The sequence below is a fragment of the Bufo gargarizans genome, chromosome 1, assembly GCF_014858855.1.
Source record: "Bufo gargarizans isolate SCDJY-AF-19 chromosome 1, ASM1485885v1, whole genome shotgun sequence".
NCBI lineage: Eukaryota > Metazoa > Chordata > Amphibia > Anura > Bufonidae > Bufo > Bufo gargarizans.
Window position 1 is genome coordinate 71,194,542 of NC_058080.1, and position 22,058 is coordinate 71,216,599.

Here is a 22,058-nt window from a genome sequence, read left to right on the forward strand (position 1 = left end):
CACTCCAGCTGTGGTGAAACTACAACTGCCAGCATGCTCTATTCCTTTTTTATGGAGTTCTGCGAACAGCCAAGCAAGTGTACATCTTGGGAGTTGTAGTTTTACCACAGCTGGAGTGACGGAAGTTAGGATGAGCTTCCAGAAGGCCACAGCACTACCACAAGCGCTGGTGCCTTCTCAAACAGCTGATCAGCAGGGATCCTGGTTGTTGGACCCCCGCCAATCAGATACTGGATAGGTCATCAGTAGGAAAATCTTGGAAAACCCCTTTACCTGTTCTATGGCGCAAAGAATAAAAAAAATGGTTATATTTTTATGGACACTTTCCATTTTATTAAAATGTTAAAATTAGAAAAATTGCATTTACAAAACTGTTCAATTTTACAAAGATTCAGCTTTGCTTTTTTCCACATGGAGTAAAGTAAAGATGAACGCTAACCAAAAATGGGGAGAGTTTGGTCAGTAAATATAAAAGTGCATCATCATAGACTTACAGGTACTTGTTGCCAAATCTACTAGTAACTTCAAGAGCTCTCACAGTCCTAACAGGTGCAGCTCCTAAGTTGGTTGTGTTGGACCAGACTGATGACCTATTCCTAGGATGCACCATGAATGCACGATGGGTGCGCATCCCACCACTGGGACGCCCACTTGGTGGAGGACCCAGCAGTCAAACCCACCAGGTTCACATAGGGATGGCATGCATATACAAGGGTCTTTGGTCCGGCAAAACCAATTTAACACTGCTACTGTTTGAAGCACATGCATGAGAAAGGCATTGGCAATTGCCTGCCTAATGTGAAGAGGAGGAACTGTGGCTACGCCATTCAAGAAATCCACCTCAGCCCTCAATATTTACATTATTATTTTTATACTTTTGGGTGAAATAACCCTTTTAAAAGAAATAAATAAAATAGAAATTAAATAGTAGAAATCACTGTTCCATATCATTTTCATTTTGCAGAGTCTTCATCGCGAGTCCCCAAAGGCTCATACTAGAGAAGAAGGGGCCGTCAGCCCCTCTGTATCCATTAGAAGATGCTCGGTTATTTAAAGGTTCACTACAGTTATTGTCCAAAGTGACTAAAGAGGAGCGGATCATGGATATGTCTGAGTGTAAACTCTCTTCCGTGACCGCCACCTCCACCTCTGTAAACGTATAAGCGCTGGCCGTTTCTGCCAAGTGAGGCTTTGGCATCTTGGTGCACTGTGCATGTCTCTTCTCCTGGGCTGTAAGTCCCTCCTGCTCAATCACAGTCTGCAGCTTACAATACGAGTTGCTATCGCTCCCCTCGTAGTCGTCCGGTGCGCTTTCCACTGAATGTCCTTGCTCTTGCATGAAAGCAGCTGGAATGTCAGGAGTTAATGAATCTGAATTCTGCGACTTTCCTGAGGACTCCAGGGTGTTTGGGAACTCTTCAGGGGTCATCTGCCCATCGTCTGTAGGCTTGCAGTGCATATTTTGATGCCGTCTGAGGACAGCGGGGCGAGAGAAACTTTTGTTACACACATCACAGGTGTATGGCTTCTCCCCAGTGTGGGACCTCACGTGTCTGCGCAGATCTCCAGAGCCCGCAAACTTTTTCCCTGGTGAAAAATGGGCACGGCTTTATCAGACAGTGAACATTATTTCAGCTGCTCAATGAAGTGATGGCAGATAACATAATGAGTAGAGAAGCATACAATACCGTTCCTGCATCCATACTCACTTCTCTTACAGGACGCCTTTATAATATTCTTTTTAAAGTGGCTATCCCATGGAAAGTATTTACCACCTATCCACAGAGGGTCCTGGAGTCGCCCCTCTGAATGGAGCAGTAGTGCACATGTTGGTCCACCACTTTACTTCTGTTGGAATGATGAAGCACTGGGAGTCAGTCCCATAGGAGAGCATCGAGTGGTGGACTGCCATGTGCACTACCGCTCCACGCAGAGAGGGGTCTCCGGACCCTCTGTTCTTATCACTTCAGTTCAATTTATGGGATCTCAGAAAACTCCTTTAATGGGGTTTTGCTGGACATACCTATTGATGACTTATCTGTAGAATAGTACAAGAAAATTTAGACTAGAACCTTCAGAATCACAGGTGCATATCCATAAAGCAAACATAATTATAAAAAAGAAAATGGCTGCACACCGTTATACATACAAACAATAGAGCTAAGAAATGGGGGTCATTCTAAATAATTATGTTTGCTTCATGGATATGCACCTGTGATTCTGAAGGTTCTAGTCTAAATCCTCCTGTAGTATATATTGAGGGTCGCGCCTCTTTTAGACTGAGCAACGCCCATCTACCTGGGGCTTCTGAGCAGAGTATGTATGTAGCTGGTCTCTACACTGCCCTGAATATTGTAGGCTTAAGTAAGTCCAAAGAGAGGCAGTATACTAGTGTTAGGGACCCATCTGCGGAAGCCACCTTGACGCCTGGTAGATGGACCCGACACACGTTTGATCAAATATGTGCGCTAAGAGCTTCCATTAACTCATTTATAGTCGGTATAATACCACTTTTATTTAGAATGAGCTCAATTTCTTAGCTCTATTGTTTGTATGTATAATGGCGTGCAGCCATTTTATTTTTTATTATCTGTAGAATAGGTCATCAATATCGGATCAGCAGGGGTCACATAAATAAGAGGAGTGCTGCAGTAAGCAGACATGACCAGTGGACGAGGCTGTTCCGGTACCACAGCTGATTACGGGGGTTCCACGAGTCTGACCCTCAGCAATCTGAAGTGGATGACCTATCCTGAGGAGAGGTCATCAACAGTTAAAGGGAACCTGTCACCGGGATTTTGTGTATAGAGCTGAGGACATGGGTTGCTAGATGGCCGCTAGCACATCCGCAATATCCAGTCCCCATAGCTCTGTGTGCTTTTCAAAACCGATTTGATACATATGCAAATTAACCTGCGATGAGTCCTGTCCCTGACTCATCTCACATACAGGACTCATCTCAGGTTAATTTGCATATGTATCAAATCGGGTTTTTTACACAATAAAAGAACACAGAGCTATGGGGACTGGATATTGCGGATGTGCTAGTGGCCATCTAGTAACCCATGTCCTCAGCTCTATACACAAAATCCCGGTGACAGGTTCCCTTTAAGTCCTGGAAAACCCATTTTCAAGGTTGTCTAACAACCACTGATGTAATTATTTGGGAAGCACAATCTTGTGGACCATACCGGTACAGGAAGATCTTACTGCTTGCCATACAATACACTGTCTCTGCATTGTGCACTGCCTTGTGTTGGGTCTTCCAACTGAGGCACAGACTTCAGCGACAGCTTTTTGGTGAAAGTCATAGTTAAAGGGGTTCTCTCACTTCAGCAAGTGGCATTTATCATGTAGAGAAAGTTAATACAAGTCACTTACTAATGTATTGTGATTGTCCACATTGTCTCATTTGCTGGCTGGATTCATTTTCCCATTACATTATACACTGCTCGTTTCCATGGTTACAGACCACCCTCAAATCCATCAGTGGTGGTCGTGCTTGCACACTATAGGAAAAAGCATCAGCCTCTTTGGTGGCCGGGACCATGGGAGCTCACATAGGCTAGTGCTTTTACCTATATTGTGCAAGCACGTCCACTGATGCCGGATTGAAGGGTGGTCTGTAACCATGGAAATGAGCAGTGTATAATGTGATGGAAAAATGAATCCAGCCAGCGAAGGAAGCAATATGGATAATAACAATACATTAGTAAGGGCATTGTATTAACTTTATATACATGATAAATGCCACTTACTGAAGTGAGACAACCCCTTTAATACGGCAGGTGGAGAAAAGCCCCCCTCCCCACATCGTGTGCGCCATCATTTGCTACCTTTTTTTACATCATAATAATTGCAAAAAGTGTTAAATAAATATCCCAGAGTAGGTTTTGAAGGGGTAAGGGTCACTTCATATCTACGTTGAACGCTCAGAGCCTCATTTGCAGATCCCATCATATCGGACAAGAGAAATAACGTGCATGCAGCGCTATTTTCCCCATCAAAATGATGTACACCTCATCAGAACGTGACTGATCCCCATTATAAGTCAACCGTGATGGATCCAGTGCTGCCTCACGGAACCCATTTCTGCAAACAGAAATTGCAGGAATAAAGTGCCGGCACTGAGATCCCAGAGTTGCCATCTGTCCTGAATTTGCCAGGACTGTCTCTGATTTTCCGAGACAGTCTAGGCAAATTAGGGCTGTCCCAGATTGAAAATGGGCGGTTGTTCCCTAGTGGGACAGGGCATCCCCAGGGACGGGGCTTAAATGCCCTGATAATGAGGCTCCTGTATCCCTCTTACAATAATTCTCTATTGAAGTCTGTGAAGAATAAAGGTACCGTCAAGGGTAAGGACCTGGATGTTTCAGTAGCTCCTACGGACTGGTCAACAGGCCTAGGTCTATCAGGTCCACTATATCTCTCCTCTGCCCTCTAGTGGGAGTTCTGTAGTTTTGCACCACCATCAAAAATCAATGTTCCTTACCACAGGTCAGGCAGCTGTATGGCCTCTCCCCAGTGTGCCGAACCCTGTGCTTTATCAGCTTCCGGGGCATGTTGAACGACTTCCCGCAGTCGTCGCAGGTGTAGAATTTGTCAGCGGCATGAGTCTTCTCATGCTCCTTCAAGTTGCTGACGTTGCTAAAACCTGGTAGAAATAGATTGCACTCTCAGGACTTGTCTTTCATGTAGAATTATTGTCTTACAAATCTTTTGTTAATTTACCTCGACCGCAGATGTCACATAAGTGAGGCTTCTCTCCCGTGTGAATGACAATGTGGCGCTGGACGTCCCCAGAAACGGCAAACCTAGAACCAGGGAGAGATATGTAATATATATATAGTACTGTGCAAGCGCATATGGAAAATCAAGGTTCAGTATGACCACCCTCTGCCTTGAAGATTGCGTCACTTCCCCTAGCCTCTTGGAGAACCTGCAGATTTTATCAGTCTCACTTCTGCAGATAATCCAAAGGGTCGCTGCCTGCACCACAAGTAATGTAAGTAAGTGGGGTCACGACCACGGTTCAGACCTGCCATGGCACAACAAATCCAAACCTGCTGGCAGGGCCGGGCAATTTTTCAGAAAAATAATCTAGATTTTTTTCCAACCCCATGGACCATTTTCATCTTGGTTTTCTTATTTTTCTTAATTAAACTGAAAAAATACCAAGACACAATTCAAGCAGCAGTGAGCAGGAATAGAGACTGGAGACTGCACCTGCGTGCAGCACCTTCCCTTCATACAGCTGAGCGGTGGACCCCTCCGATCTGATATGGATAACCTATCCTGAGAATAAGTCATCCATATTGAAAGCCTGGAAAACCCCTTTAATGTTTCACCTGTAAAATTAAATAAAAAAGACGCATCAAAACCAGAACCCACACCAACATCCGTGTTACATTCCAGGCAGGTGAACAGACACTTACAAGGCTTTCCAAGCTAATAGGTGCGACCCGCCTGTAGTGTCCTCCATGGACATAGTGTCTCTGTCTTCTTCTGTCAAGTCATTTGATATGTTCGATGTCTGGGAAAGCTGGGTGATGGCTATCCTGGCTGCTATTACATGGGCTACCACCCAGACTATTACTATATATCTAGGCAGGTGAGCCGATCAAAAGTCTGGAAAAGCTGGGTAACCGTGCAGAGTCAGCCATATTGTTTTTCACCCAGCTTTCCCAGGCTGACATAAGAATTTGTTCACATACCTGCCCCAGAGTTTAACTGCAAAGTGAAGCAGGGGGTTTGGAGCGCAGATTCAACCCAGGACTCCACGTGATGAAAGACATCAACCTGAGCCACCAGGCCTCCCATCTAATAGTGGCCATAACAGGTATGCTTTATACCCTGGCTAACTGGGTTTGCTGGAACTTGTAGTCATCCGGGCTGTGAAATGACAAACTCATGTCACCCTCATAACCTGCCCACAAATTAAAGTCGTACATTGGCATCCATGATAATCCATGTTCCTAGTGCACCCCTTGTGTCCCCACCCAGTGCATTCTGGGAGTCTGATCCCAAGCGGCGCAGGCCAGACAAGCGGCGCAGCGGGGCGGGCCAGACAAGCGGCGCAGCGGGGCGGGCCAGACAAGCGGCGCAGCGGGGCGGGCCAGACAAGCGGCGCAGCGGGGCGGGCCAGACAAGCGACGCAGCGGGGCGGGCCAGACAAGCGACGCAGCGGGGCGGGCCAGACAAGCGACGCAGCGGGGTGGGCCAGACAAGCGACGCAGCGGGGCGGGCCAGACAACCGACGCAGAGGGGAGGTCCAGGAAAGCGACATGGCGGAGCCATTGTGAAAATTGATTTGATGATTCTGTAAAAAAAACTGATTAGCAGAGGCCTCAAAGGCAAATTAATCAAATGAATCTGCCCAGCCCTACCTGCTGGATTTCTTGAGGCTGCCATGTTGCAGAGACTTGCAGGCTGCAACGTGACCCTATTTACTTTCATTAGTTGCAATGCCGGCAGCGTTACATTGCGAACTTTGGTCGTGCCCTAGTCTCAGTGATGACATAATAGCGGGTTTCTAATGGCTGTGCAAATATTACAGGGGTATACACATATACAATGAATGTGCATTTCACAACAGTCTATACCAAAATCAGAGGATAGGAAAAGAAATGCACATAGGACGTGAACATACCTCTTCCCACAAATCTCACATATATAAGGCTTTTCACCAGAGTGCCGTCGCAGGTGAGTCTGAAGGTTTCCAGCCTGAAAGGAAGGTAAAGGGGAAACGCCATCAGCCAGAGAAGTGACATTATGGCAAAGGGACACACTCCCCCTGGTGGATAGAGAGTGCATTACTCTGAGTTGTTGGAATTTAAACTTCCTATGTGTCAATGTAATGATGATAGATCTAAGTGATTACAATATTGGAGAAAAAGGATGCGTTTTATTGGGGAGAACTGTACAACTGAAAGGAGGCTCTAGGACCCTGTTGGGCCTCCTCTAGCCAGACATACGGTACAACATGCAGGCATACAGGTTCTGTATGGTATCCTGTGGGTCATTTGCCCCACAGCAAATGCAGGATTGTAGTGCTCACCACGAGGTCTTAATGCTCAAACCCGACTGTTGTCTGATCCCAAGCAGAAGCTGGATTCACAACTAAAGACGATACGGTTCTAGTCTGTAGCAGTCCAGGTCTCTCTCACAGCCCCACTGCAGACGAAGGCGATGGTCACTAGCTATCAATGGCGGGACATGTAAGGGTGCAGTGACACCGATGTCCCTTCTGCTAAACTTCTGACTGGGGTGTGTGGATGGTGGACAACAAAACTGGGGGACCTGCATGTGCTTGTCAGCACATCAAACAATCCTCTCTACTGGTGGTCTGTATGGGCCATCTGGAGCCTATATGCCATGTTTGCATGCTCCCAACTCTTCCTAACGGCGAGGTCAGGACGACACTCCAATGATGCCCCCTCTTAGGCTACTTTCACACTAGCGTTCGGGTGTCCGCTTGCAAGTTCCATTTGAAGGCTCTCACAAGCGGCCCCGAACGCATCCGTCTAGCCCTAATGCATTCTGAGTGGACGCGGATCCGCTCAGAATGCCTCAGTCTGGCAGCGTTTGGGCTCTGCTCCGCTCAGCAGGCGGACACCTGCTTGCAGCGTTCGGGTGTCCGCCTGGCCGTGCGGAGGCAACGGATCCGTCCAGACTTACAATGTAAGTCAATGGGGGCGGATCCGTTAGAAGTTGACACTATATGGCTCAATTTTCAAATGGATCCGTCCCCCATTGACTTTCAATGTAAAGTCTGGACGGGTCCGTCTGCGGCTACTTTCACACTTTGAATTTTTTTTACAATATAATGCAGACGGATCCGTTCTGACCGGATCCATTGTCTGCATTATACATTATACGGATCCGCTCTGAACGCAAGTGTGAAAGTAGCCTAAATCTGACAACTGGGATACATTTCTTTGCGTGCGTTGTAGCGTCTAGCAGTTAACGCTCTCTTACAACAGGTACTCTACCCAAAAGTAGCCTCTGAGAGCCTTTTTATAGGGCTGCAGGGAAGCACTTTTACGCCCTCTTGTGGCGAGCTCCAGGGTCTAATTGGACCTCACCTGTAATCATTTACATATCTGCCTGAGACATAATTGCATGATGAGCAATCTGGGTGCGTTATACATAACACACTAATTGACAAAAAAAAAAACTGTAAAAAAGAAGGGCAGACCATATGCCGAAAAGCAAAAGGTCTCTAAAAAATGAGAGCTTGGCCGGTTGTAGTGGGCAACTGTTCCACCTTTCTCTTGCACTGGTCTGAACATAGGCATACACATAGTAAGAGGATACAAGAGTAATGTTGGATGAACCCACCGATTTTGGTGGGGCTGATCACCTATCCTATGTGTATGAGGGTGTGCTGGATCTCCCCTGACCAATTATGTGGAGGGAAAGAAAGATTGGACATCCTGAATTTCAATAGGCCCAATCCTTTGTTCTCAAGGGATATAAGCCGCTGCCAGAGCTCTCCCTACTGAGAACTTATACGTGTGAATGGTGGAGGAACAGCTGAATGAGGGTCCCACCAACAGCTCCTGAAGGTGCACACCCAGCTTTACTCACCCCAGGGGGAAATACAGGTACTTTTCTTCATGTCATCACCCCCTATATCATTATGGGTTTTGTTTGTTTTTTACTAAAGGAGTGGGAAGTTCTACATCTAACTATACAGTATGCGACTATTCAAACCCTCCGGTGACTCCATATGTCTACAGATATCATTATAATTAATATATGACGATATATATATATATATATATAATACTAAACTAAACTAAAACTAAACTATTGGGTAAATCCATGTGAATGCCTTACCTGCGAGAAGTGCTTCCCACAAAGGATACACTTAAATGGCTTCTCGCCTAAAAAGAAACAGGTAAATAATGAGATGCTCCCTGCGATGGAAAGAAAAAGTCTCTTCTTGTGACGACAGATGGATTTGGCTTTCAACTTGTGTGTGCGGTAATGCAGGTCATCCCCCCTTTTCTTCTATGGAGTTGAGCTGCAATGCCAGACAAAGCCCAGGGACAAAGCGGCCACGTTTTTCTAGCCCTGGACAACCCTTATAATGCTCAGTTATTAACCCCTTGGATCCCGGAGGTTTTTTAGTTTTTGTGTCTTCCCAAAGCCATACTCTCTTTTTTTTTTCTTTTTCCTAAGGCTTGTTTTTTTGCGGGACGATCAAGTTGTAATTTCTAATGCCACCATTTACTGTGGCATACAATGTAGTGGGAACCGGAAAAAAAATAATCCAAATGGGGTGGAATTGCAAAAAAATAAAAATAAATATGAAATTCCGCCACCGGTTTGACTCTACAGTTGTTCCCTATGCTGCAAAAGCGACCAGTGCCCTTCATTCTCTGGGTCAGTATGATTACAATATCACGTATGTGTAGGTTTCTTTGTGTGTTACCGAAAAAAATTATAAAAACGTACTTTTTTTTTTTTTACAATGCCATATTCTGACCACCATAACTTTTTTATAGTTATTTCTACTGAGCTGTGTTGGGGCTCATTTATTGCGGGACGATCTGTAGTATTTATTAATACCATTTTGAAGTGTGTGACTTTTTGATTACATTGTATTACATTGAAGCGATGAGAAAATTGCGAATTGGCCATTCGCCATATGGGATAATTTTTTTTTTTAAATATAGTACAGGCATTTTTGGATGTGGTGATGCCCATTATGTTAATGTTTTTTATCGTTTATGTATTTTTTTTATTTTAGAAAAAGCAGGGTGATTTAAATTTATTGATTTTAGATTTTTTGCTAAGAGGCTACAACAGTGATGGTGAACCTATGACAAGGGTGCCAGAGGCGGCACTCAGAGCCCTCTCTGTGGGCACTCGCACCCTGGAAAAGTCTATGGTGTACCAACATGCCTTAGACCAGGCATGCTCAACCTGCAGCCCTCCAGCGCTGATGTATGCTGTACAAAACCGCAGGCACCCGGCGGCTAAAGTGCCATGTTTAAAGTCACATCTAACTGGTCAGGAAGGTGGTAAAATCTCATTATATTCATTCCCTTTCCCAGCTCCGTTCTCTGTGGCGCCAGTCCACGGTATACACCATGTGACCACTGCAGCCAATCACTGACCTCAGTGGTCTTGTGCCATATTCCTGCATGTCAACACTGCTGCCTTGTATACAAACAGCAAGAGGAGGACCGAAGCAGCAGTGCAGAGAATGGCCGAGGAGAAGCAAATGTGTATAGGATATTTTTTTATTTTAAGGCATTAAAGGCTATGGACAACTAAGAGAATTGTTTTATGATTAGATTTTACACATTTTGGGCTAAAAATCCATTTTTCAATTGTTCTATTAAAAATGTTAAGCAGTTTCAGAGATACACGAGTTAAAAAAAAATCTATTCTAGTCTATTTGCAAGCTGTCACTTTGTGTTCTTTGAATCCCATCTTCTGACGGCTCATGTGTAGCTCTTATTTGGGATCTCCTGACCCATATTCTTATCCGTATAATGAAAGTTTATGAGGTCAGAAGATCAGAGATAAGAGCTACACATGAGCCCTGAGATGCTTGTGGCGTGAATACAGAAAAATGCAGTTTTCGTCATGATTTTATTTTGGGCGTGTCAATAAGGGGGCGATCTAAGCAACCATTACCTCACTATACCTGTATGAGAACGTTTGTGCAGCTCGAGATTACTGGGGTGTTTGAACCTCTTGCCGCACACATCACAAGAGCAATGTTTAATGATAGGAGCGCTCTGATCTTCCAGGTTCGGACTCTCTGCTCTCTCCACCTCAATACTTTGTTCCAATGTGTCGGGCATTTCTCCATCTGCTTCTTTTTCTAAAAAGTTTTTCTCCGTGCTCTCCAGCTCCACACTGGGAAAGGCAGTCTCTTCTACAGCTTTGGGCAAGACTCCTATGGGTTCAGAAGACTCTTCAGCCGCCTTCTGAGACCTGAGAAAGTTTAACTTCTTTAAATGAATAGCTTTCTTAAGACGCATCTCATGAGGGAACTGTAACGGAGACGTCTCTGGATCCTGGGAGGTAACAAAGGTTTGCGAGAACGCAGGTAAGGGTTCGAGGGGTAGGGAGTCGGATGGGGCCAAGATGGATTCTGAGTTATTCAGGGTCCATGACTGAGGCTCAGTGCTGGGCTCTGTACAGACACTGGACATCAGCTGTTCCGCTGCCTTGTCTGCCGTCTCTTTGTAAAACAGTTTACTGTAAAAATCCCGTAATTTATAAGGCTGCCCAAACTGCTTCAAGGAGGCAGGCGTGCTCTTGGGTGCATCGCTAGAAGGTGCGTTCCCTTTGTCAGGCGGGGGTTGTCTCTCATCTGCTATGGGCTCCTCTAGCAACGACGTGTTGAGATGGTCATTGGAAATGGGATGATTAAATGTGGTATAAGTGGCCTGGAGAGGCAGAGAACTGCCGCAAGGCATGGAAGAGACCGGATCAACGTTCGTGGTCAGTTTTAAGAAGCTGTAACACATGTTTAAGACGTTTTGTACCTGAAGACATTGAGCAATGTCCAACATAACCTGTATGTTATCATTGTTCAGGTCCAGGTGAGACGTGTACATGAAGTCCAAAATCTGACCTATGCCGCCAATGTTCTTGATGTCCAGGTGAAAGACGTCATTCTTCTGGTTGGAAGCATTCTGGAAGAGAGACCTGAGGAGAGGCTAAGAATGAGAATTTACAGTTCTGCTGTAAAGACATAACTTAATGGGCATCTGTCAGCAGTTCTGTACCTATGACACTGGCTGACCTGTTACATGTGCACTTGGCAGCTGAAGGCGTCTGTGTTGGTCCCATGTCCATATGTGGTCGCATTACTGAGAAAAATGATGTTTTAATATATGCAAATGAGCCTCTAGGTGCAACAGGGGCGTTGCCATTACACCTAGATGCTCAGCTCTCTCTGCAACTGTCACACCCTCTCCAGTTTAATTGACAGGACTAGACAGTGTAAACATCATCATACCTGGTCCTGTCAAAATGCAGAGGATGCGGCAGCTGCAGAGAGAGCAGAGCCTCTAGGTGTAACGGTAACGCCCCCATTGCTCCTAGAGGCTCATTTGCATATATTAAAACTTTATTTTTCTCAGTAATGCAGACACATATGAACATGGGCCCAACACAGATGCCTTCAGCTGCCAAGTGCACATGGAACAGGTCAGCTGGAGTCATAGGTACAAAACTGCTGACAGATGCCCTTTAAAGCTGTATGTGAGGATTAATTTTTGTTTCTACCACTTCTAGCTTCGATTGAGCTTCCAGGCCACGTCCCAGATAGTAGTAGCCAAAAGCATGAAGGTGGGGGATAGGAAAAAACAGCAATACTGCGACAAAATTTTGTGGCGTTCATTTTTTTGCATAAATAACATGATAACTTAATTCTCGGGGGGTCAGCTGGTCTGCAGTAGCTCTGAACTACACGGCACCATCCACTGTGTAGCGGACAGAGCTGGTAACTGCGGTATTCACTTCAATGGGAGCAGCACTGAAGTAACCAGCTCCGTCCACTACACAATGGAGGAAGCGGTCTAGTCCCGGCACCAGAAAATTCTCAGGACATGAGGGTAGGAGAGAGACTTGCTCTGGAAGCCCTGTCCTGCACTGTACAGAGAACCCATTAATATAATTGGACACCGTGTAAGGCCCCTTGCAGACGAGTGTAACCGGATTAGGTCCAGATGCGTTGCGAATGCGTTCAGTGAAAAATGCGCGATTTCGCAGGCAAAGTCATTCAGTTTTGCCTGCAATTGCGTTCAGTTTTTATCATGCGGGTGCAATGCGTTTGCACGCGTGTGATAAAAAACGGAATGTATACAAACAACATCTCTTAGCAACCATTTGTGAAAAACGCATCGCATCCGCACTTGCTGCGATTTTCACGCAACGCACAAGTGATGCGTGAAAACCAATGCACATGTACACAGACCCATTGAAATCAATGTGTCCGGATCCCATGCGGGCGCAGCGCGTTCGCATCACGCCTTGCACCCGCGTGGAATACTCGCTTGTGTGAAAGGGGCTTCATGCTTTATTTTCCTGTGGTGGCGCTGCAGGGAATTTAAACACTCGCCACCAGTTTTCATTAACAGATTACAGTTGGCTACTGGGGGTCCCTCCAGTGGAACACTCTGTGATAAAGCTTATTGTATAGGGACCCTACTGCCCAAGAGGAGAAGCCATTTCCATTCCTGGTAACTCCAACTGACTGCAGCAAAAAGCCCTGCAAGGCTTATATCTTACCGAAAGTACTGACTGAAAGCAGCAAGCACGTTCTTATGGGCTTTGAAGCAGACTCCTTTCACCACCAGCATGCAGTCACACAGCAGCCCTTGGATACGTTGCTCGTGAAGCTGCTGTAGAAGGTGACAGCTGTGACTTGCCTTCGGGTCCATTCTTTATCAGCATTTCAATACCCTGGAATATAGAAAAGGCGTTACCGTCACAACATAAGAAATGGACGCCATCGCTAGTGTGACCCTTACCTCCAGAAAGTGACGTCATCAGTTTAACATCATGAGTTCAGACATGACATCAGTCACCGGCAGAAGCCATGGATCTAAAACCCTATGCAGAGTATGGGGGACCTACCTGACCCTATAGGAGGCTAGTAGTGTCATGCCAGCCATGTACATGAAATAGCTGTCCACTGAACACCCCTCCCCCAACATTTTGGCATATGCACCAGGAAAATTCCTGGCACACAAGCCGAACAGGTCCTTAGGCCCCATGCACCCAGTGTATGCCAAAAGAATGTCCGTTAAGACTATGCTGGGCCGGTATGTAATGGTGTACCTTTTATACGCTGAAGGGTTCCACCTAAAACACTTGACACAAGTGTAAAATCAAGTGTGAACAGAGCCCAAAACCGCTGGCTGATCCACTCAATATCGGCGGGCATAGGTAAGTTATGAAACGTTATACAATTCTTCCCAGACCTCTGCTTGCTGTCAGTCAATGGGATCCTTCCTCATTTATTCCCAGGGGATACAAATCTGTCCAGGTCATGTGAAGGACTCGTTACACACAGCACCTCTGATGACTGCAAAGTAACCAGTCCTGCACCATCACATGACCAGGACCGACGGAGATGAACAAAGGTTTCCTGTGAATGACGGCAAGCAGAGATCTTGAAAACCATGGGGAATTGCTACCGAAAATATTTTAGAAAATTGTATGAGCTGTTAAACTAAAATTATCAATTTTCCATGCTCCTTTAAGAAACTTCCTAGGCTCAAAATTCGGAAACTAAACTGGAGGAACACGGATCCAAGGCCTGCGGGGGCGGAGCGTGACTCAAGGATTCACTCTATAGTGCAGGGATGTCAAACTCGTGGCCCTCCAGCTGTTGCAAAACTACAACTCCCATCATGCCTGGGCATACTGCAGCTATCAGGGAATGCTGGGAGTTGTAGTTTTGCAACATCTGGAGGGCCATGAGTTTGACATCCATGGTATAGTGTTTTGAAATCTCAGTGTCAGGCTCCGCCCCCGCAGACTCTCCACCAAAGTCTTCTCCAACACAGTCTATCAGATTTCCCTGGAATGTTCCTCTAAACAGGCTCTGTTACCTCTCCTGACATGTCTGGTTTATTAAAGGGGTGGTCCCATTAAGGGGGTCATTTATCAAACCGGTGTAAAGTAGAACTGGCTTAGTTGCCCATAGCAACCAATCAGATTCTTCCTTTAATTTTCCAAAGGAGCTGTCCAAAATGGGCAACTAAGCCAGTTCTACATTACACCAGTGTGATAAATGACCCCCTAAGTGTCTGATCAGCAGGGGTATGACTGGAGGGGTCCAGACTATTAAAAAGAACGGGGCCCATGCCCTCCTGTTTGAGAGGAGTGGCAGTCACAGCATGCCTCCTACTCCAAACAAATGGGCAGCATAGGATACCAGCGGCCATACCCCTGCCGATCAGATACTAATCCCCTATCTTGTGGACAGAAGATAAATTGCGTTAATGGGACAACCCCTTTAAATTTTCCCTGTATAATAATTCTGGAGCATCTCTTCTTAGAACGCTGTACAGTGACGTTCCGCCGTTATTACTCCTGGAAGTTTCTGAATAAAGTATGTGTTCTTCAGAGTGCTCTATGCTTTACAATGGCCACGTCACAGGCCGTATGACTGATGGGCACAGAGGGCCACTGTCCTCTATAATAACACAGTATAGAGACCTACGTATATATCCGAGCAGTCACCTGCTACACGAGGCTGGACCTGGGGAGAAATCGTGTCCGGTGGTCACCGAGTACAGAGAAATAAGCGCTACTGTGCTAGAATGAAAGGGGAGAGCAAATGACCATAATCCGGTCACTAATGAGCAGTGTCAGCTAATGGCCACCTAGGAAATAACAGACGTCTACCAAAGACATCACCCACTGAGCAAAAACCGGTCCGCAGCAGGAAGCAGTCAGTAAGGAGGTCACAGAACAGGTTAGAATGTATTGGGCAGACTGCCCGACAGCAGAGCTTCACCTCCGAGCTGGGGAAAGAGCCAGAATGTGGGGCACACAGCATGGAAGTTGTCACCTCATTCCCTGAATTCTGTGCCGTAATTGATTAGAGAACCCCTTAAAGGGCATCTGTCAGCAGTTTTGTACTTATGACACTGGCTGACCTATTACGTGTGCGCTTGGCAGCTGACGGCATCTGTGTTGGTCCCATGTTCATATGTGTCCGCATTACTGAGAAATATGATATTTTAATATATGCAAATAAGCCTCTAGGAGCAACGGGGGCGTTGTCATTACTCCTAGAGGCTCAGATCTCTCTGCAACTGCACTTTGATTGACAGGGCCAAGCATTTTGACATTTTAACTGCCTGACCCTGTCAATCAAAGTGCAGAGGATGCGGCAGTTGCAGAGAGAGCAGAGGCTCTAGGTGTAATGACAACACCCCCATTGCTCCTAGAGGCTCATTTGCATATATTAAAATATCATTTTTCTCAGCAATGCGGGCACATATGAACATGGGACCAACACAGACGTCTTCAGCTGCCAAGCGAACATGTAACAGGTCAGCCAGTGTCATAGGTACAAATCTGCTGACAGATGCCCTTTAACTACAGGTCTGCAGATTACTGCGGTAGTCTGGCAGCTGACATAGGTGGGGGCCTAATGGGACACATGGACGGCACAGAAGTCCTCAAGATGGCCATGTATATTTGTTACATAACTCCACATTTATCTGACTTAGACCCCCTCAACTGGAAAAAGCAGAGAGCCATTGCAAAGGGAGTAGACTGCAGGGGCTGGGGTGTTGTTACACTGTGTTTTGCAGTGTCAGCTGTCCATATGCACCAGGATAGCCTCTCGGGCATACTTCAAGTATATCCATAGGTTCCCATTCACTCCACGGAGAGGTGCCTTTGGCTGCTGTACATGGGCATGTCTTTCTTCTGCTTTTTGGAGTAGCAGAGTGTGCCGCACTACTCCACACAGCGAGGTATGCCGGCCCGTATTCTGAATCTGTGTACAGATGGGACAGAGGGTAGTTGTGTGATTGGTACTGTTGTCAGACACGGTTATGCTCAGGTGGGTAAGTACCTTTCGGTGCTCACTCTCCCTTTCAGGTCTGGGTGATTCCATGCCAGCCTATTATGACCCTCAGTACAGCGGAGGACATAAGACCTGGTAGCGACCACAGCACCGGTGATGATGGAACGGTACCTCTGTCTATATGCTCTATTATGGAAGGGAGTCCCTCTATAATGCCAGTGAGCATGTGCAGTCCAGGGGATCCATGTGACGCCCACATTCCTGGACCGACCCAAATTTACTAAATAGTAGTGATCTATGAAGCTGTGACTCCCAGCCTGACCCATACTCAAATGATGCGGTCAGTACAGGGCCGCAGACCCATGGTCAGGCAGGAACTCACAGCATCAGAAATCCCTCGGATACAATGAGTTCAGGTTAGCTGGGTCGCACCATCTGTTGGCGGTCGGTGTATCTCTGAATGGATGTTCTGGAACATCCATTCAGAGATGGCAGCTGCAGGCTAATCGAGCAGGTTGCCAGCTGTCAGTGACAGCAGGGCAAGGATCGTGCCCAGGTGTCCCTGCCTTCTAGAGCGCTTCCTGTCCCGGCCTGGTGGTCATGTGGAAGAGTGCAGGAGCTGTCGGGTCTTCTACAGACCTCGATCAGCCCTGCACTGAGGCTGTACAGCGCTGTAATATGCTGTACAGCCTCTCTGGGGGGTGTATTTCCCCTGTAACTGGGGCTACTATGTCAGACCCAGTTACAGGAGAAATCAATAGTGAAAAAAAAAAATATGAAGTTAAATGTCCCCCAGAGGTCTTGAATGACCTTATGGGGGACGCAAAGTGTAAAAAATTATTTTTTTTTAAATAAAGTTTTTGGAAAATGAAAATAAAAATAAAAAAAGCTTCACATTTAAAAAACAAATTTCTGCCAAATCAAAAAGTCGTATGTACCCCAAAATGGTAGCAATAAAAACGTCACCTTATCCCGCAAAAAATGAGCCCCTACACAAGAACATAGCAAGAAAAAAATATATATATGGCTCTATGAAAATTGCAACATAAAAACATGATTTTTGTTTTCCAAAAATGCTCTTATTGTGTAAAATGTTAAAAAAATTATAAAAAAGACATATTTGGTATTGCCGCGTCCATAACAATTGGCTCTGCAAAAATATCACATGATCTACCTCACGTGAACGGTGTAAAAAAAAAAACAAATAGAAAAATGACACCAAATAGCTTTTTTTGTGACTTTCCCTCCCAAAAATGAGATAAAAAGCAACCAGAAAGCTAAATGCACCCCAGAATGGTGCCAATAAAAACTACAGCTCGTCTCGCACAAAATAAGTCCTCACGCAGCTCATTCAACAAAAAATAAAAAAAGTTAGGCCTCTTTCACATGAGCATGACAGATTGGCTCCGGATGCGTTGTACCATTTTGCAAGCAAGTTCGTTAAGTTTATTTCCGCGCGGGTGCAATGCGTTTTGGTGCGTTTTTCATGCGCTTGATAAAAAAACTGAAGGTTTACAATAGGGCTGTTGCGGGTATCGAAATTTCGATACCCAATCAATACTTTTGTCCCGGTATCGATACGATACCGGGATTTCCATTTTTTCGATACTGGGCTGTCAGCGTGCTCATGTCCCCTCAGCAGCACAGGGGAGAAGGAAGCTGTCCTCCCTCCCCCTGTGCTGCTGCTGCCACTAATGGCGAGAGAGGGGCGGGCGCACTGGGCCACCAATGATAGGACTTTTCCTACATAGAGCGGCGCCCAGAGATCTCCCAGCACTTACTATTACTCCTGGGCGCTGCTCCGTTCGCCCGCAGTGCCCTATTACTGTCTCCTCTTTTGCTCCATATGCTAATTACTATCGAAACAATGGGGAGGAGACATCAGCTTCTCTAGTGGGCGTTCCTTCTCCCTGCGCTGCAATTGGACAGTGCTACAGCCAGGGAGAAGGAACGCCCACTAGAGAAGCTGATGTCTCCTCTCCATTGTTTCGATAGTTATTAGCATATGGAGCAAAAGAGGAGACAGTAATAGGGCACTGCGGGCGAACGGAGCGGCGCCCAGGAATAATAGTAAGTGCCGGGACGTCTCTGGGCGCCACTCTGTGTAGCCGCTGCCTAATACTTAAAGACTACTTTATATGGCTCCAGACTAACACATAATACAGGAGGCAGGTGCCGGCAGCAGAATCGCATTGCCGCCACCCTGCCCCTGACAGGGAGCTGCGATCAGCAGCAGTTAACCCCTCAGGTGCGGCACCTGAGGGGTTAACTGCCGCTAATCTTCTAGTACCCGCCTCCTGTATTAAGAGGTAATTATCATTGGTGGCGCAGTGTGCCCTCCCCCACTCCCCATTAAAATCATTGGTGGCACAGTGCCCCCTACCCCCAGTATTAAAATCATTGGTGGCAGTTGCCACAGGGTCCTCTCCCCTCCCCCTCATTGGTGGTGCAGTGGCAGCTTCTGATCATAGCCCCAGCAGTTTAATCCTTTGGGCTCCGATCGGTTACCATGGCAACCAGGACGCTACTGAAGCCCTGGCTACCATGGTAACATCGCTGATGCTGTGAGCACAGAGCAGCAGGGACAGTGAGAGATCTATCAGGGTGAATAGGACAAGGGATGAAAAAAATCCCAGGTTCTAGCCCCTAAGGGGGGAAATAGTTATTAAATAAAAAGTGTAAAAAAAAAACCCACCAAAATATTAAAGGGACACTGACAGGCCCAATAATCATATTTAGGTATATATATATATGACAGTACAGGTCTTATAAAGTCTATTAAAATCATATAAGTATCCCCCCTGTCCACCTTATAAATACAGTAAACTGAAGTTTTTTTAACCTGGTAGAAGCGTCTTCATTCTGCCCAAGGAGCGGCGTTTCATCTCCACTTGCGCCCAGCCAGCCTCGCCCCAACTGCCGTTTTGAAGCGCCGCCCAGCTCATCAATATTCACTTTGCTGGGCGGCTTCTGCTGTCCCCGCGCTGAAGCGCTGCGCTGAACAGTGCCCGGCGCATGCGCATAATGCAGAGGCTGAAGCGGCCTCTAAGATGCAGACTGTACGCAGGCGCGATGTGATCCCGGCCAGTGAGGGTGCCGGGCGCATGCGCTGAAGATGAGACGGAGGCTGATGCCCATAGGATTGTAATGGGCATGCGCCGGATCTTGTGAAGTCGGGGACAGCAGAAGCCGCCCAGCGAAGTGAATATTGATGAGCTGGGCGGCGCTTCAAAACGTCAGTTGGGAGCGGCTGGCTGGGCGCAAGTGGAGATGAAACGCCGCCCCTTGGGCAGATTAAAGACGCTTCAAGCAGGTTATAAAACTTATTTTTACTGTATTTATGAGGCGGACAGGGGGGATACTTAGATGATTCTAATACACTTTATAAGACCTGTACTGTCATATATATACCTAAATATGCTTATTGGGCCTGTCAGTGTCCCTTTAAGTATGAATCACCCCCTTTCCCAATTTCACATCTAAAATATATAAACAATAAATAACGTATAAATCAATAAACAATAAATCACGTATCGCCGCGTCAGAAAAGTCCAAATATAAAAAAAATCTATGTGGTGAACGCCGGAACAGAAAATAAATAAATAAAAACTGCGCGATTCTCCATTTTTTAAAATGCAGAATGCACGTGGCTTTTTTGATGTATCGCAATACTTTTTTATGGTATCGAAACTGAATAAAAAATTTGGTGTCGCAACAACTCTAGTTTACAAACAACATCTCTTAGCAACCACCAGTGAAAAACACATCGCATCCGCACCTGCTTCCGGATGCAATGCGTTTTTCACTGAAGCCCCTTTCACTTCTATGGGGCCCGGGCTGCGTGAAAAAACACAGAATATAGAACGAGCTGCTTTTTTCACGCAACGCAGAACTGATGTGTGAAAAACAACGCTCATGTACACAGCCCCATTGAAATGAATGGATCAGGATTCAGTGCGGGTGCTGTGCGTTCACGTCACGCATTGCAGCCGCGCAGAAAACTTGCTCGTGTGAAAGCGGCCTGATCGCTCTTAAAAACCCTGACAGAAAATTCCATGTTAGAAAATCCAGATGCCGCTCCTTCCCTTCTGAGCCCTGGTGTATCCCCAAATAACAGTTTACGACCACAATTGGGGTGTTACTGTATTCAGGAGAAAGTGTATAGCAAATTGTGGGGGGAGGGAAGATATTCTCCGGTTATAAAAAAAAAATATTTTTTCATTTTCACACCCAAATATTACAAATTCTATGAAACAGCTGTTGATTGAAGTGCTCGCTACATCCCTTAAAAATTCCTTGGGTGGTGTAGTTTACAAAATGTGGTCACTTTTTGGGGGGTTTCACTGTGGGGTTACCTGAGGGCCTCTTCAAATGACCATTCCAGCAAAATCTGCCCTCCAAAAACCATATGGCGCTCCTTGCCTTCTGTGCCCTGCCATGTGCCCAAACAGCGGTGTACGACCACATAAATATCGATGTTTGTTTTGTTGTTAACCCTTGATGTGTTCCAGAGAATTTTATTTTTTTATTAAAATGGAAAATCTGAAAAAATGTCACCTCTATTTTGCTTTAACTCCTGTGGAATACCTAAAGGGTAAAACAACATTTCTAAAACCAGTTTTGAATAGTTTGAGGGGTGTCATTTCTAAAATGGGGTCATTTACAGGAGGTTTCCACTATGTAAGCCCCACAAAGTGACTTCAGAACTGAACTGGTCCTCAAAAAAGTTGACTTTGGAAATTTTCTTAAAAATTTCTAAAATTGCTTCTAAAATTCTAAACCTTCTAGCGTCCCCCCAAATATAATAAAATGACATTACCAAAATGATGCCAACATAAAGTAAACATATGGGGAATGTTAATAAATATTGGATGAGGCATCACTATTAGTGTTGAGCGAACTTGTGTTTTAAAGTTCGGCGTCTAAAGTTCGGGTTATCGAAGAATCGCGTTATGGATTCCGCTACCACAGACCATAATGGAATTAAGAATCCATAACGCGATTCTTCGATAACCCGAACTTTAGACGCCGAACTTAAAACACAAGTTCGCCTTTAAACTAATCACTATCTGTCTGAAAAGCAGAGAGATTCCAATTTAGAAAACAGTGAATTTTTTCACATTTTCGTTAACTTTGGGATTTTCTTTTTATAAATAAAGGTAAAACATATTGACTCAAATTTACCATTAACATGAAGTACAATGTGTCTCAGAATGGCCTGGATAAGTAAAAGCGTTCCAGAGTTATTACCACATAAAGTGACACATGTCAGATTTGCAAAATTAGGCCTGGTCAGGAAGGGGGTGAATAGCCCGGTCTGGAAGTGGTTAAAGGAGGCTCCCTGTCGTACTGATGCCACCTCCTGCACGTGTACACGGCCACTGCTGCGCAGGACGAATCACTGCACCCAGGCTCTGCCATTACAATACATTACACTAGGGCCCGCTACTGACCAGGTCATCACTGCCGACTTACCAGCTACTCTGCAGCTCCTGTCACTAAAGTCTGCCCTCGATGACGTCAATTCGGTGCG

The 22,058-nt window shown here is 45.8% G+C and overlaps 1 protein-coding gene across 2 annotated transcripts; it reads right to left on the bottom strand.

Moving 5' to 3' along the window:
• Positions 1–297: 297 nt before the first annotated feature.
• ZBTB49 (zinc finger and BTB domain containing 49) lies at positions 298–22,050 on the bottom strand. Of its 2 annotated transcripts, none has more exons than XM_044296324.1 (8): positions 22,001–22,050; positions 13,264–13,437; positions 10,664–11,676; positions 8,842–8,888; positions 6,650–6,723; positions 4,732–4,814; positions 4,493–4,654; positions 298–1,587 (listed from the first exon to the last, which is right to left on the bottom strand). In XM_044296324.1, the coding sequence occupies exons 2-8, from the start codon at positions 13,413–13,415 to the stop codon at positions 935–937; spliced, it is 2,184 nt and encodes a 727-aa protein (XP_044152259.1). In that variant the 5' UTR covers positions 13,416–13,437; positions 22,001–22,050; the 3' UTR covers positions 298–934. The 2 variants fall into 2 exon arrangements, with proteins under 2 accessions (XP_044152259.1, XP_044152267.1); XM_044296332.1 differs by lacking the exon at positions 22,001–22,050 and having other exon boundaries at positions 10,664–11,430; positions 11,514–11,676; positions 13,264–13,401.
• Between the last annotated feature and the right edge of the window lie 8 nt (positions 22,051–22,058).